The sequence below is a fragment of the Lepisma saccharinum genome, chromosome 12 (genome assembly GCF_977018435.1).
Source record: "Lepisma saccharinum chromosome 12, izLepSacc3.1, whole genome shotgun sequence".
NCBI classification, from domain to species: domain Eukaryota; kingdom Metazoa; phylum Arthropoda; class Insecta; order Zygentoma; family Lepismatidae; genus Lepisma; species Lepisma saccharinum.
The window spans coordinates 20,107,671-20,123,049 of NC_139240.1; the positions used below are offsets into that span (position 1 = coordinate 20,107,671).

At 37.4% G+C, this 15,379-nt stretch overlaps 1 protein-coding gene across 1 annotated transcript in view; it reads right to left on the reverse strand.

The window, feature by feature from the left end:
• LOC145996593 (tRNA pseudouridine(38/39) synthase-like) overlaps positions 1-15,379 on the reverse strand; it is a 123,908-nt gene that overhangs the window by 541 nt on the left and 107,988 nt on the right. Inside the window, exons 5-7 of the mRNA XM_083133145.1 lie at positions 15,028-15,368; positions 13,138-13,281; positions 5,884-6,023 (exon numbers count right to left, since the gene is read on the reverse strand). Coding sequence (XP_082989271.1) covers positions 5,884-6,023; positions 13,138-13,281; positions 15,028-15,368 — 625 coding nt within the window. The remainder of the gene's footprint in view (positions 1-5,883; positions 6,024-13,137; positions 13,282-15,027; positions 15,369-15,379) is intronic.

Genomic DNA, 15,379 nt, shown 5'->3' on the forward strand with positions numbered 1-15,379 from the left:
ACAGCGTTTGGCAGCAGAATTCCCAGATGTTCCTGTTCCATGCAGAGATAATGTTCAAGAACCTATGAGCAAATTTTGGAAAACAGGGTCTGTTCTTGATAACAAGTGAAGGGTGAAATTGCATGTGCTTATTGGGGAGAAACTAGATGACGATGGAGCACGATTGGAACATATGCCTAAAAAATCCCTCTGGCGCTTCGCACAAGATACATCATCACGTCCTCTGCGTGGCTAGCCACCAAGCTTTTAAACCTGAGGCTATTAGAAGAATTGAAAGAAAATATTAGGAGATAATTTGAAGTAATTTCAGAAGAACTGCATGTGTTACTGAAAATTTCCTTAAAAATTGCCGTAAATGTGTGCATGCAGGAGGACATCATTTCCAACACCTCTTGTAACAAGGGACATGTTCATTTTAATTTTAACTGTTCGTGTAATTGTACAAGCTTATTTTATTACATAGCTAGCGGTTCCATTTACAGATATAGCATCCAATTTACCAGCATATGCGCTCTCGCTGCCCGGTATAATAGCCGCTGCTCCGTGGAAGACTTGGCCGTGAAAGGCAGTGTAGTACTACTGATATTCATCAAGTGAAAGAAAGCAGGTTAAGACTTAAAAAAATACTTATCAGGATTGTGTCATAAGTTCTCATACACATGCCAGGGAGTAGACATAAAAACACAGTGCACGTAGGTTGATAACTGAAAGGTCAAGGAGCTTTATTGTGCCTCTCAGATGTACAGTAATACAACATTCACTCGAAATGGCCACCTTTTGCCTTGGCACAAGCCCGAAGCCTGTCTGGCCATGCATCTATTGCAGCACGGATCACCTCCATCGGAATTTCAGCGGCTGCTTTCGTCAAGGTCCGTTTTAGACTTTCCAAATTACGATGACGCTTCTGACAGACCTTGCCTTCCAACACAGACCAGAGTTTGTAGTCCAGTGGGTTCAAATCAGGACTGCTCACCAGAGGCTCTAAGATGGTATCTTGATACACTTTTGCAGTGGTTTTAACCCCTTTCTCGCAAAAATGCAGCTGTGTGATGCCTTCAAAGCTAAAGCTCCACCACACCATGATGGATGCAGGATGATGGGAACGCTGCACACATTTCTTCTTCTGCTTAGCTTCTTGAGCACTCCGAGCATACACACTATCATTCTGGCAGTTATAGGATTCCTCTACGTCAAAAATTTTCTCCTCCGTAAAAATAATTCCTCTGTGGCCGTTTCGACCATGTCAGCACAAGAGTGCCTTTGCTTTCAGCTGTCGCTTACACTTTAGGTTTGTTGTGAGGAAATGCCCAGTTGTTCGTCGATAACCTTTGAGTCTAAGGTATTCGTTAATGATGCGGCACATTGTTCTTGTTGACACATTCATCTGCTTTGCAAGGAGAGACTTCTTGCGACTTGGATTCCGTCGAATTGGCTCCCTGACGGCTTTGACGAGAGCTGGTGTTCGGACTGACCGCGGACGACCACTTCTAGGTCAGCAATTCCATTGGTCTTAGCAAACCTTTTGATCGTGCGATAAACAAATAATCTGTTAATGCCCAGATGTTTTAGGTCCTTGAAAATCTCAGCGGGCATCTTCTTTGCCTTGCAAGGCAACCACTGCTGCACGCTTCTGTTCGATGTCCATTTTACACAGTTTTGTGGCTCTTACTGACAACACCAAGCTTGAACAGGCAACACCTATGTTTCTACGTGTGTTTTACCATCTTCCCACTAGATCGTTCTTGGTTTGCAGTGCCAGCAGACAGGCGATCACTTTGTATGAGAACTGCGTAAATGCAAACAGAAATGAAGTTGTGCATGTCAGAAAATTTTTACACTGTATTCAAACATCAGGGGGTGGAACACAATATGAATAAGCCATTCCCCAAACTTACACCAAAAGTATGCTGGCTAGTGATAATATAATTTGAGATGATTGTAGACAGACAATTCAATGATACAGTGGCAAATTTCAGGTTAACACTCTTATCCTGGGATAAGAGCCGATACTTGTACAGATTCCAATTGATATCGATGCCAATACTTGAAAATTGTTATAGTTTCAAAGTAGTTCAGAATTTTTTTCAATTTTAATATGTAAGCATTCCAATAGAACTATACCATTGCTTAAAATATTAAATTTAAATGGATACTTTCTGATCAACCTGTCCCCGATTTTTTATTGTTCAGTTACAATTCACATTCAATGTTGTGGGGAATTGACTATTCAGTATTAAGGCTGAGCTGATACCACCTTGCAACAATACTTATATTGGTACTCTTACCGATTCCAGCACTTGAAACTTGTGACAATGAAAAGTTGTTCAAAATATTAATGAGTCCAGTCCAATTCTAAGCATCAATTTATCAGAGCTTTGCTTTAAAATATTCAAGAATTATGTAAGAATATAAACAATTCCTGTAACGTAATCAAAAACTAGTTTGTTTCACATTAATATTGGTACAAAATCAACAAACTGTGAATTCGTCAGAACTTCCAGGATAATTAATTCCACATAAGTGTCATGTGGCATTTTTGCAGACCCTGCAAATTATCAAAATGCCAGAAAAATATTGATCAGTATACTTTTGGCCACTGATATGGGCCGATACCTATACATCGGCATCGGCTCAGCCCTATTAATTATCCATTTTAGTCACCTTTGTGGGGGGAGCAAATTAGGAATGATCTTCGGGCCTTTTCCTTGTACCGTAAACAGTTTTTTCTAGGGATGGGCCGATATGAAATTCTGGCCAATACCGATAAAGTACCGATATAAAATTTACCAATACCGATTACTGATCCGATATAAAATTAGAAATGGTCCTTGAAGAACCTGAAATGTTCATTGATCTCCTTAATAAATGTGTGTTTCGAGGTGACTGCAGTGCAAAAGAAGTTCAATATTTATACATTTACTCTTTTAGAAGGAAGGGCATGGAGATTACAAAAATTACAAAAATTATAAAAATTACAACAAGATGGCAAAATTTTGCACTAAATTATAAGATATTTATTGATATATCGGATCGGTAAAATAATCGGTAATTTTACCGATAAACTGATACCCCGATATGCCTATATCGGCCGATACCGATAGAGTACGATTAATCGGTCCCATCCCTAGTTTTTTGACAGAAGTCACTATAGATCAACCACAAGGAAAAGAACCTTCGGCGAAAAGCGTTCGTGCATCTTACCCACCATTTACAGAGCTCGAGGCAGTGTTGCCAGGTCAAACTTGGAAAAATTGAGAGATTGTTCCTTGGGATACTAGTGATCTGCTTAAAAATCTGATGACCTACTTGTAGCGCATGAACGACGTTCTCTGGTGGAGACATAAGCGTGTGCACTGGGGAGCAAGGGACAGCAATTGCCCCCAAATCTTGGACTTACACAATTTTTTTTCAAGGAGGGGCAAGCAATGTATTTTTTCCAGGGCATATTACCACGTAACAGTGTTCCCCCCTCAAAAAACAACAATTGAGTTTGAAATTAACACGTTCCTGCATCCCCATTATAATAATTGATGTAAATTACTGTGACTGAAATCAACTTATTCAATTTCCAGGGGGGGGGGATCCTTACAACCCATCTGGTGGTCCATGCCCCGATATAATTTTATAGAAAATTAAATACTTTCAAGCTGATGGAAGATCCAAACAACTACGGGGAAAGGGGGTGCATTCTTTCCTTTGTAATTGAACTGTCCCGCTTCATTCTCAGCAAATTTCTTGTTATTAACACACTAGCATGTTTTATTCTTCAGTTATGTTTGGCGAAAGGAAACCAAACATCTCCATTTCAGGAGTCGACAGGTTTCAAACACAAAAAAAGTAAACCATCAGAGGAACCCGACAAATTTGGAAAAAAAGTGGTAGTTGGTTTGACATAATAATGAAACCAATTTGATAAGTTACAAAATCTAACAGTTATAAAACCTCAAATCCTATGAGACTAGTATAAATTCAAATGTCTCCATGCATAGTGAAATATAATGGCAATTGGCAACATTGACAGTGGTGCTCGCATCTGACTGCAGGAACTACATCAAGTCTCACGTGACTTTATAGTACCCGGGTAAAGAGAAAAACCTGGCAGGCATTGAAGCCTGCGAAATCTTGTTCAGGGAAGCTTGCTTGCACACCTGGCTTGACGTGCATATTATATTATGGTAGGCACAACTCCTTGTGAATGGGTTTCTTCCGGGTCTCGTGCAGGCCTCTGAATATGAGCCAAAACCTAATATATGTACAAATATGGAAAATAAAAACTGAATTTTTCGAGTCTACATGCCATGATGAGCAAAAATATAACTGATTTCAGCTTCATATATAAATATGTATTTACAAATAAATCCATTCCCTGATTATTACAAAGGCAGTATATATCATGTGTGTGACAAACTTGTTAATGAATCTAATGTCATATTTGGACTTCATGTTTCAAACATAATAATAATAAGTGTACAACTTCAGCATTAATGGGTTAAGGCATGGAATGAACCATGGAACATTCACATTTTATTTTTATTTTAAAGAACTTTATTAATATCAGCAAAAGTTTTATATTGGTATCCTGACAAACTTAATAAAAAGATTTGACACATTGTCTGTATCAGGAAGAGGGATTATTGTTTTCTCTTTTTTTATAATTGACCTGAAGAATTTGGTTAACATGTAGAGCCAAAGGCATGTTTTATTACAATGTACAATAGCAGGGGACCCGGGTTTGAATCCCAACCAGTGCACAGGTGTTCTTTGTGAGTGTCCCTTCATCATTTTCATCTTATCATCACTCATCCTCATCTTTATGATTAGCCAAACGTGGCAGAAAAGCGACACTAAATAACAAAAATAATAATAATAACATATTAGGCTGCAAAGTTTAATTTGTCTAGGGGTATATTGTCGATGGCTGGGGATGCAGGTGCAGAACATTTGCTTCCTGGTGTACTTTACGTCCAGTTTCCTCCGCCTCCTGGAATGCTCTGACTTGCATAGGAGAATTCCACAGGAAACAGAGGTTGCAAAGTACAGCGGAACTGGCTACTAAAGGGTGTTTCACAAAGTGCGAGGGTTTTTAAATCGCTTGTCATTTTTTTGTTTGAAGGTTGGTAACACTGTTCTTATCATTTCAGTTATATATCATTCCGATTATTAATTGAGCAATTGTATTTTTTCTTCAGATGTTCAGTTGAGTTGCCATGGAGCGGTTCACTATCGAGCAACGTGTCGTTATTACAGAAACGGGGAGTGCTATGCAGAGACAGTTCGTAAACTGTTGACTATGCGGTAGCTATGCATTGTTTGCTTAACGGATATTTATTCCTGGCACCCCGACAACAATAGAAAAGTACGTGAATCACATATTCACAGTTTCCAGTTCATCCAGCGAAGGCCACTCCCCGTTTCTGTAATGTGTTTTCAAAATAACGACGCGTTCCTTGATAGTGAACCACTCAATGGCAACTCAACTAAATATCTGAAGAAAAATAACAATTGCTCAATTAATAATTGGAATGATAAGAGATAACGAAAATGATAAGAACAGTGTTGCCAACCTTCAAACAAAATAATGACAAACAATTTAAAACCTGAGCACTTTATGAAGAAACACCCTTTATATAAGCGAAGGGTGCCCTGTAGCAAGCCCTTTTTTTAGTTACAAATATCTTTTAGCATCATTGAGAGTAGCAGCCAGTTCCACCGCCAGGAATCAGAGGTAAGTGCTGGCACATCCCGCAGCCACCTACCCTCCTTCTCCTATTATCTCGAGCAAACAGTAAACACCATCTGCCTTCTTATTTCTCCTGATGTGTAAGTGCTCTGTGTAAGTGTAAGTGACGATGTAAGCTAGGCAATTTAAGATATTGTACTTACCACACACAGGTCGTTGCAACAGAGGCTTATACACACGGCATTTCACTCCCGGAGATATCGACTCGCACTGATACCTTAAAGTTTCCTCTTTTGTAGACATCATCTCCAACTCTCCCAGCATCTGCCTCAGCATCGCTGCTCTGAAATGTATTATGCAGTAGTGTCAAAAAGGCATTCACATAGTAGCAAGTTTATTAAATGATTTTTTTTCTTGTTTGTACATATTGCTTGCTTAGAATTATTTCTCTTCTAGTTTACGGTTATTGCAACCATTTAAAGGCACATTTTAATGTAACTTTTCAGGAGAAACACATTCCCTTCATCAGATATTTATTTTTAGTTTAGATGGACTATGGATTCCGTAGGCCATCGCCTTTGAAAATTAATGCAACAGAAGAGATTATGAATCTTCGTAGAAAAGAAGATTTTGAATTATCTGAAGACATTGGGATCTGTAATTAAGATTTGATAAGATCTTCATATTAAAATGCAGATTGCTTGTTTCAGAGTTAAGTTGTTAAAGTTCAAATCACAAACCCTGAGACCTTCTGTAAACAAAACCACCTGCATGCAGAAAGCATTGCAAACTCATAGAAGTAAAATAATCCACACGAAAATCCAGCGTTGTTACAGGATTCATTGCGTAAGGTAAAACAATGGCCAATTTGTAGTATGGGATACGCTGCCGCAAATGAAGTCTCACTTGAAACCCAATGCTCTTTCTTTTTTTACTTATTGCTTCACCTTTATGATTAACTCTTTGCACCAGTAATCATTTCCCATAAATTTGGCTTCTTTCTTGCATGTGAATTGAATATATTTTACTTGCTTTTCTTAGACAAAATGATATAACATGGTAATGTATATTTCTAAGAATGATATAGATAGGAGTGTATTTGAAATTTGTTTGTAGATTTTATGTAAATTGTATCTTATGTAAATAAAATATATAATGGACATAAATAGCTATATGCATTGCTGTAAGTCCAATAAATATATTGATGATGATGATCAAAACAAGACAAAGAAAGTTCATAAATTTATTGCGGTTGGAAACTTTGACAAGCATCCTAATAACGATTTTTGTTCCGCCAAATATAGTACACTTCGTAAAATAACTTGGTGACATGACAAGGCAAGATAAGTGTGAACATTTTGTAGTAATATGCATTGTAACTTTCAATGAGCTTAGAGATTTGTGTACATAATGATATTTTATAACATTGGTTATTTTCTAAAAATAATCATGTGAACAGCAAGGAAGTAGTACAACTTAGTAATATTGCCTGACTTATCCTTAGAAAAATAACATGCCGAGTTCTATGCATGCAGGAAGGTCTCCATGTTCTCCGAGCTTGTTTTCAAAACACCAGCAAGGACAGCCTTTGAAAAGGGGTGAGAAACAGATTCTACTCAATATTTATGTAACGTTCTGTCAGTGGTATCCTGAAGAACCAGTAAATGAAGTGGTTAAGTTGGTATCCCAGTGCAGTGGTGTGTCAGTGTCTGCAGTTTTAAGGGTTATGAAAGAGAGAATGACCGGGAGAGTAACAATGTATGCGGCTGCATATTCGTCTGATGTTTTGAGAGCGGGTTCTCACATTCAGAGGCTCTTATATAAAATGAATAGGTGCGGCGAACTATGAGTGTAACAGCAGATGATTGCGGTCATGAATCAGCTGACGCGGAGTGATACATCGAATCGGTGAGACCGTTTGTTTACAGAAGGTCTCAGGGTTGGTGATTTACAGTTTAGGTTCCAACAATATAGCATTAATGACAAGATTCATTGTATAAATGATTATTTTGGTTTCTGTTAAATATATATCCCATTATTATAACTAACATTGCTCAAACTAAAAATAAATATCTGACAAAGGGAGCATGTGTTTTCCCGAAACACTACATCAAAAAAGGTCTTTATATGCTTGTAATATCCACAAACTATGAGACATACCAAAAGTAATGAGCAATTACTCTTTATGGTGGGCCAATAGGTAACAGCTGAAGAACAAGCATTGTGTGGTAGGTGGCGCCATCTGTTGTGTATCCTGGAGTGTCATAAAATAACAGTAGGTTTCATAACATGGCCAGTATTACTCCTACAGTCAACCGTATTTCGTTTCATTGGCTTGCTGTTATTCAATTTCTCATGAAAAAGGAAATCCCTGCTGCAGAAATCAGCGTCCCTATGGAAATGTGTACATAGTTGCTTACAGTGTTAGACAATGGGTGAACCATTTTAAAGATGGGAACACGAGCATCCAAGATCAGTCTCGTAGTGGTTGCCCTTAAACAGCATCAACTGAATGCAACAAGGAGAGGGTTGGGAAGATTTTCTTGAACCTACGTAAACCATTAATGGTGCTGGTTATATCCAGACACTGTGCAAGTTCCGTCATGCATTGCATGATAAACATCCTGGAAAGAAGATCATCCTCTAGCATGACAATGATTGGCCTCACTCAGCTCGCTTCTCATCAGAAGAAACTGATAAAATGAGGTGGAAAGCTCTTCTACGCCCCTCCTACATCCCTCATCTAGATTTGTGAAGAATCAGATGAGAGACCATTGTTATGAGACAATTCAGAAATAAGTGTATCAGTGTCTTTGGCATGTTGGAACAGTGTTCTACCGCAGGGGTATATTAAAAATTCCAGAAAAGTGGGAAAATGTGTACAAAGAAGTGCACATTGTGTGGAAAAGTAAACAAAAGACTGTACATGAAGGTTATTGTGGAATCACTAGGAAAGGAGCTTGCGCTCAACCACATCGCGGGTGTGGAGAAGGAGCCTTCAGCGTGGTCCAAGCCAGTGTTGCCAGGCCTATTGACTTCTTAGGAGATTTCCTTAAACTGTTGCTATGGAACCACCAAAAACGAGTTTTCCTGCTCATCTTACTTGGGCACGGAGGGGAGAGGTAGAGTGGAGAACATGCAAGTCCACTCAGCCATGAAAAGTGCTGTTTGAACTGTGAAATTATGCCAAATGCTACTCAATTGTGCTGAATTAATATATTTTATTACTATCATTACATTACTATTTTTAGATGGTTGTATTTTATCCCATCCCAAAATCTATTTCTATTTTGGTTATTTTATGCGGTAAGTATGACTATGAGGATGAATGAGGAACTGATGAAATGGTATACGAGATGGCACAAACACAATGACACGTCCATGCCTTACTAAAGTGGGAATCATAGAACTTAAGACCTTCTGTAAACAAAAGCACATGTAACAGTGTTGCCAACCTATGAAAATAAAATACCCCACATAGCAACAAGGTGCAAATATATACCATTTGTCAAACGATGAGGAATAAGCAGTGTTTCACTGATGACCTGTTGGGAGTTAAATGTACGTATGTAAAAAATGAAAAATCCAAATGACATCTTGCCTGGTGGCTGACTTTCGGACTCGCCACCGAAGTTCCCTGGTTCGAATCCCGGCATGGGTGTTATTTGTGAGTGTCCCTTCATCAATTTCATCTGACAATGAAAAATGGAAGAAAAGCGACGCTAAATAACAAAAATCAAATACAAAATACAACTAATGACAAATGTGCGTGTCACAACGTGGTCAATCTACATCTCAATGCCACACGTTCCAGTATCCTCCAGAGTGTACCTCAACATCTCTAAAGTCATCATCCAAAAACACACTCGTATGTCCTTGTCACCCCATTCAAAAATGCTGGTTTATGCAGCAAAAAAGACCAAGGGAAACTAAAATGGTAACTTAGTGAAGCATTGTCCCTGGCAAAAAAAGGGGGGAAAGGAGAGGGTAAGATACACAAATATTTTGAGGCAGTCACATTTTCTTGTACCCTACATACAAAATAAGATGCACATTTGGGGGCGAATTCTTAAATATTGTCATTTTTATCTCTCCCTTGTTGAGAGGTGTTCCTTTTAATTCAACCTCCCCCACCCTAACGGCCTGCTCTCACCCTCCTTTACCCGCATGCCTCTCCAATAGCACAGTGGTAGTGTCTTTGCCTTGTAATCAAGGGATCCCAGGTTTGATACCCGGTGGAGGCACATAGTGGTCCGGATCCCACTTTAAACTGTAGGTCCAGTCCAAATTAGCCTCACTGTACATAAAGTGGACTTAAAACACCAAGTCAATCAAGTTAATCCTTCACCCACAAAAGTAGTCTGGAGTGTGAACTGACAATGTGAAATCACACTATCATATGCAGACATTCGACATACCACTTCCGTTTCTGTACTTGACTTAGTGAGAAGTATTGAGGTTGGCAACAGCCTAATAACAGATCCGCAGCATGTAGTCCATTCTATAAAAGTATGCTAATGCAAGAAAAACCTGTAAATTATATTGGGATATACATTTTAAAATATATTTTCATTAAAGGTTTCTCTTTATAATAATAATACTTGATGATTGTATAAATTACAACCGATCACGTGAGCAGCAAGAAAATAGCACCAGTTTCGAACATTGCGACTTCCATGCATGCGGGAAGGTCTCAAGAGTTTCTTTCGAAAATACAGTCGTTTGAAAAGTGGTGAGAAGCAAGTTGATCTTAACGTGTATATGACATTGTCGATGGTATCCTCAGAAAGCAGTGAAGTTAGTGTCCGAGTGTAGTTGTGTGTCTGCATCTTGTGTTTTCGGTCTGGTGAAAGAAAGGAAAACGACCGGTCAAGTTGCGAGTCCCGTGAAGAAACACGTCGTTGCTCCCATAAACAAGTACACCAATTTTGAGATAAGCGCAATACGGCGCAAGGTGCATTCGTATTTTTTCAATCAAAGAGCTGTCCACTGTAAAGAAGATATTGGCAGATGGTAATAGTGATGATGACGATCTCCCGTTCAACGTTAAATCGCCTCTTGTGGCACGCTGAGTTCGTTTTGGGGGAAGCAAATTTGACAGACGACGCTCATTGACAGGGACGATGTCGTTGTCTAGCACTGAAAATGAATCCAGTTCAAAAAGGAACTGCTGAATCAAGGTAAGAAAATAAATTACTTGGATGAGACATGGGTAAATAATGTTATTATTATCGTCTTATTGTTTTCCAGTGCACGAGAAACAGAAAGAAATATAAACAATCTCTTTTTATTCCTCGGCTTATCTTGTTTAGCTTCCGCTAAAACTGGTGGTATCTTTGTTGCACAAAGGAGAAAACAATACACTGTATGTCAACAATGTTGGGCAATAATTTTGTGGAAGGGGCAGCAACAAAACCAAAAGGCTTGAATTTACTGAAACAATTCTCTCACTCTCTTGTAAGTTTTACTTTGGCACTGTCATACTGAAAGAGGAGGGGAAGGGGAACTGTTAACCCAACGTCAGATAAATGGAACTTTTGGCGTAGAAAAATATGTTCATTCTTGAACAAGAACACGTATTTAATCACTTCTAGAAAATTTCTTATAATTCAATGTGTATAAGTTAAAATAGGAATACTTTTTTCCATGGTATGTAAAATTCAAGAACGGATGAAGTGCCAGTGAACAGCATAAGATAGCCACGGAATTCATGAACAGCTGACGTGGAGTGATACGTTACTTGAAGTGAGATGGTTTGTTTACAGAGGTTCGGGATTCTGACTTTAGGTAGAACATCTAACTTCATATACATTTTCTTTCTAGCAGTTGGGGAGGGAAAGTTTATTTTGAATTACAGATTAATTGCTGTTGTGTCCATTTATAAACTTCTGTTTCTCAAAAGTGTGTAAAGCCTATATTGTTAATGAAGCTTGTGTAAAGCAAATTACTAAAGTAACTATTGGTGTCTATTGTAACTGTTATTACCCCATAAATCGTCTCAAATGCATAAAAGTTTATTGTTCTTTTTCGATTTGATAAATACTCACAGAGACGATCAATACACATTGAAAATTTTTGCAAACAACTCTACATATTTGTTTGTACTTCTGAAAAAAACTTTTTGTTGTACATACGTTCAAAGTCTTGGTTGTGTGACTTTTGGACACCCTGTATAATTGCCAATTGTTGAATGAGTCCCTAGGAAGTACATCTGAAGGACTAAATATGCTCCTGCCTTTTGATAATAAGAGACAAACTTTTCCCCATACTGAATGTTCATGTAGAGAATCATTTTTCCTGCTTAATGTTTAAAAAATTCTGGGATTTTCCTGAGTATTTTATATTTTTGAAATTCCCTGAGATTTCCAGGTGCGTGGGAATCCTGTAATACATCATGATAATTTACACAAACATGTTGCTCAAGAGGAATATTAAATGCTGCTTAAGAATACAGAAAAATTAAAATCTCTACTGTATTATAAACCCAATATATATGAACACATACATGCTTTCGAGAATCCAATTAGTTTCCTCATATTCTTTAACACATCCATGTTTTTCTTTGTTGATGAAATATTCTAATTATTTCACTAGCTAATATAATTATTCTAATAGATCCAAATTCATCTTAGTGAAAACATAAAACCAAGTTGAGAGAGATATCTTTCTCAAGTATCTTTCTATTAGCGATAATTTGGCCACAAAAAATACCTACCTTAGGAAATATTTGTATACCCACGAAACATCACAAACCCTGACACCTTCTGTAAACAAAACCACCTGTATGCAGAAAGCATTGCAAACTCATAGAAGTGGGTGTAGTGTGATACATCGGTGAGACCGTTTGTTTACAGAAGGTCTCAGGGTTGGTGATTTACACTACACCCACTGCAAGTTTGGCAATTATACAGGGTGTCCAAAAAGTCACACAACCAAGACTTTGAACGTATGTAACTTTTTGTACAAAAAGCGATAAGAGACAAACTTTGCACTGGGCAATAACTTTGTCTATGTGGATATTTTTTAAACATTAAACAGGAAAAATGATTCTCTACATGAACATTCAGTATGGGGAAAAGGTTACAACAAAAAAGTTTTTTTCAGAAGTACAAATATGTAGAGTTGTTTGCAAAAATTTTCAATGTGTATTGATCGTCTCTGTGAGTATTTATCAAATCGAAAAAAGAACAATAAACTTTTATGCATTTGAGACGATTTATGGGGTTAATTACAACATTCATAAAAAAGAGGTTTTTTATGTTTGTTTTTAAAGGAATAATGGCAAAATTGGTCAAGAGATCAGTACCAGATGTGCCCCAACTTCTGGTTACGTTATTCAATCAATAGGCAGATGAAAGAAAAGAGGTGAAATTTATCAACAAAAGTTAGGTAGGCTAAGTAAGTTAGTCTTTTTGTGTTCTGTAAATGTTCAAAGCAAATAATGCAGAAACACTCACTTTGCCACTTCCAGTCCCCACTGTGCCTGGAGAGACTTAATGACTCCCGAGAGAACATCCTGGTCAACAATCCAGCCAACATCTTCATATTCAGAGCCGAATAAATTCAGGGGAATTTCGGATGCCATTGGATATTGAGGTTTCCTGTAAAGCAAAGATTTTCTTCAGTTCCCCAGTGGTTATTTTCCCTGTTAAATCCTGGGTGTACTGAAAGTACTGGCGCAAGAAATGGTAGATCTGCAAACACATATCAGACAATTATTAATTAGTAAGGATGAGTAAGATTAATCAGTGCTCTATCGAGATCGGCTGATACAGTGGTAGTGCCTGAAAATTTTCACCAGGTGCCTACTGTCAGATCAAAAATTATGGATACCCAAGTTTGGACTATAATTAAAAATTAGCTAGTAGACCCACATAATAACGAGTTACATCAAAATTTAGCTTATTCAATTCTGCGTTAAGTTATGGTAACAATTTTTTTTGAGTATGCCTTCGATTTTTTTATTGTCGTGCGGTAAAAGTGCTTGTTTTTTGTTGATTTCCAAACTACCTCTCTCTCTCTTTGAAATTCTATAAATAAAAAAACTTGTGGTCCGATGGTTATGAAATTTAAATACAGTGCAGGTAGAAATGTTTTAAACACGATTCCCAATTTTTCAATTATTTTTTCAAATCGGCCAAAAAAAGGCTCTTATCAATTTTGAGAAACAACTTTTTCTTAGTATTTGGTAGTCCTACAAATGTTACCTTGGTCTTGTTTGTAGGCCTATATGTTTTTATCATTGTCAATTCACACTACGAAACCGATTTTATACAGATTTTTATTCAATGGAGTAAAGATGTGTGTTGAACGTGGCAAAACCGCATGTTCAGTCACTAATGCAATGTCCGTTAAAAATGTGGAAACTGTGGGCTGTCACTGCAAATTTTAAAATCTTCAGTAATATGGTAAGAGTCGGCAATATTAGAATGTATTGCTTAGTTATTCATGCTGTTACAAGTTGAGCCTACTTTAGGAAGGCCACTCCTGGGGAAGAATTAATTAGTTTAAATTACCGATAATTTTACCAATCCGATATACCTACAAATATTTTACAAATTCATGCAATATTGTGCCATTTTGTTATTTTTATGGATATAAACATATTATCTCCATTTAGATTTTATATCAGATCAGTAGAATATTGGTTGATGGTAGAGCCACATATTTATGGTGAATAAAAATTGAACATTTCTGAATGAAAACTTGCCATATTTCGGGAACAAAAACAGTATATAAAAATGGTATTTCAGTGTTAAAATGATGAATAGTAACCTAAATTTGACTTAAAAACTATACTATTACACAAAATTAACATATCACTTATAATAGCAAATTTACGTAGTTATCATCAAGAGTATTAAGTTTATTCCTGTGTAAAGGAGTCCAACTTTGCCCCTCAAATATTTACAGCAAAAATTAACCAATTTTCTGTGATTTGCATAACTCTCAGGATAATTCAGACCTCAGAAGGTGTCGCGTTGGTAAATAAACCCTAAATTTTGTATTTAAGAGTTTGCTTTGCAGTTCATTTCGCATCATTTCGCGACAAAATATGGAAGCAAAATGCACCTCACACCTTTCAAAAACAAGAAAAATGAACATTACAATGTGTTATTACACATTTCGTGTTTTTGACAAAAACTAAATGTGCATGCCCTAGTTATTGGTAAATTTTATACAGGTATCGGCCAACTTTCATTTCAGTCCATCTCTATAAATTAATACTGAAATTCTAATGGTAGATGTGAAAGAAAATTGTAATAGATTTTTAAAACAATACAAATTATAAGACATGAAATATTAAAGCAAGAAAAAAGAGAGATCTGAAGCAGCAAGAAACTTACTGTGGGCATTTTTCAATGTCGAGGAGTTCCTTGATGATCTCCGGTTGCTCCTGTCCCTTCCCAACAAGGACCAGCACAGCCACAATGCACCTTATCTGGTGGTACAAAAATGACTGCCCCGTTATGGTCAATTCGCACATGTCGTAGCCATCATTCGAGGAAGACCTCTCCTTCGTCATTTCACTGTCACACACTTCACTGTAATAATCCCTACACAGCTCTCTCAGCTCCACACTTAAAATCCTGCGATTATAGTTGAGAACACCATTTCCCACGTCCATTTTGCACAAGTTCCTGAAGTCGTGCTCGCCAATTAAGTACTGGGCAGCGGTCTTCATTTGCTGAAATTGAA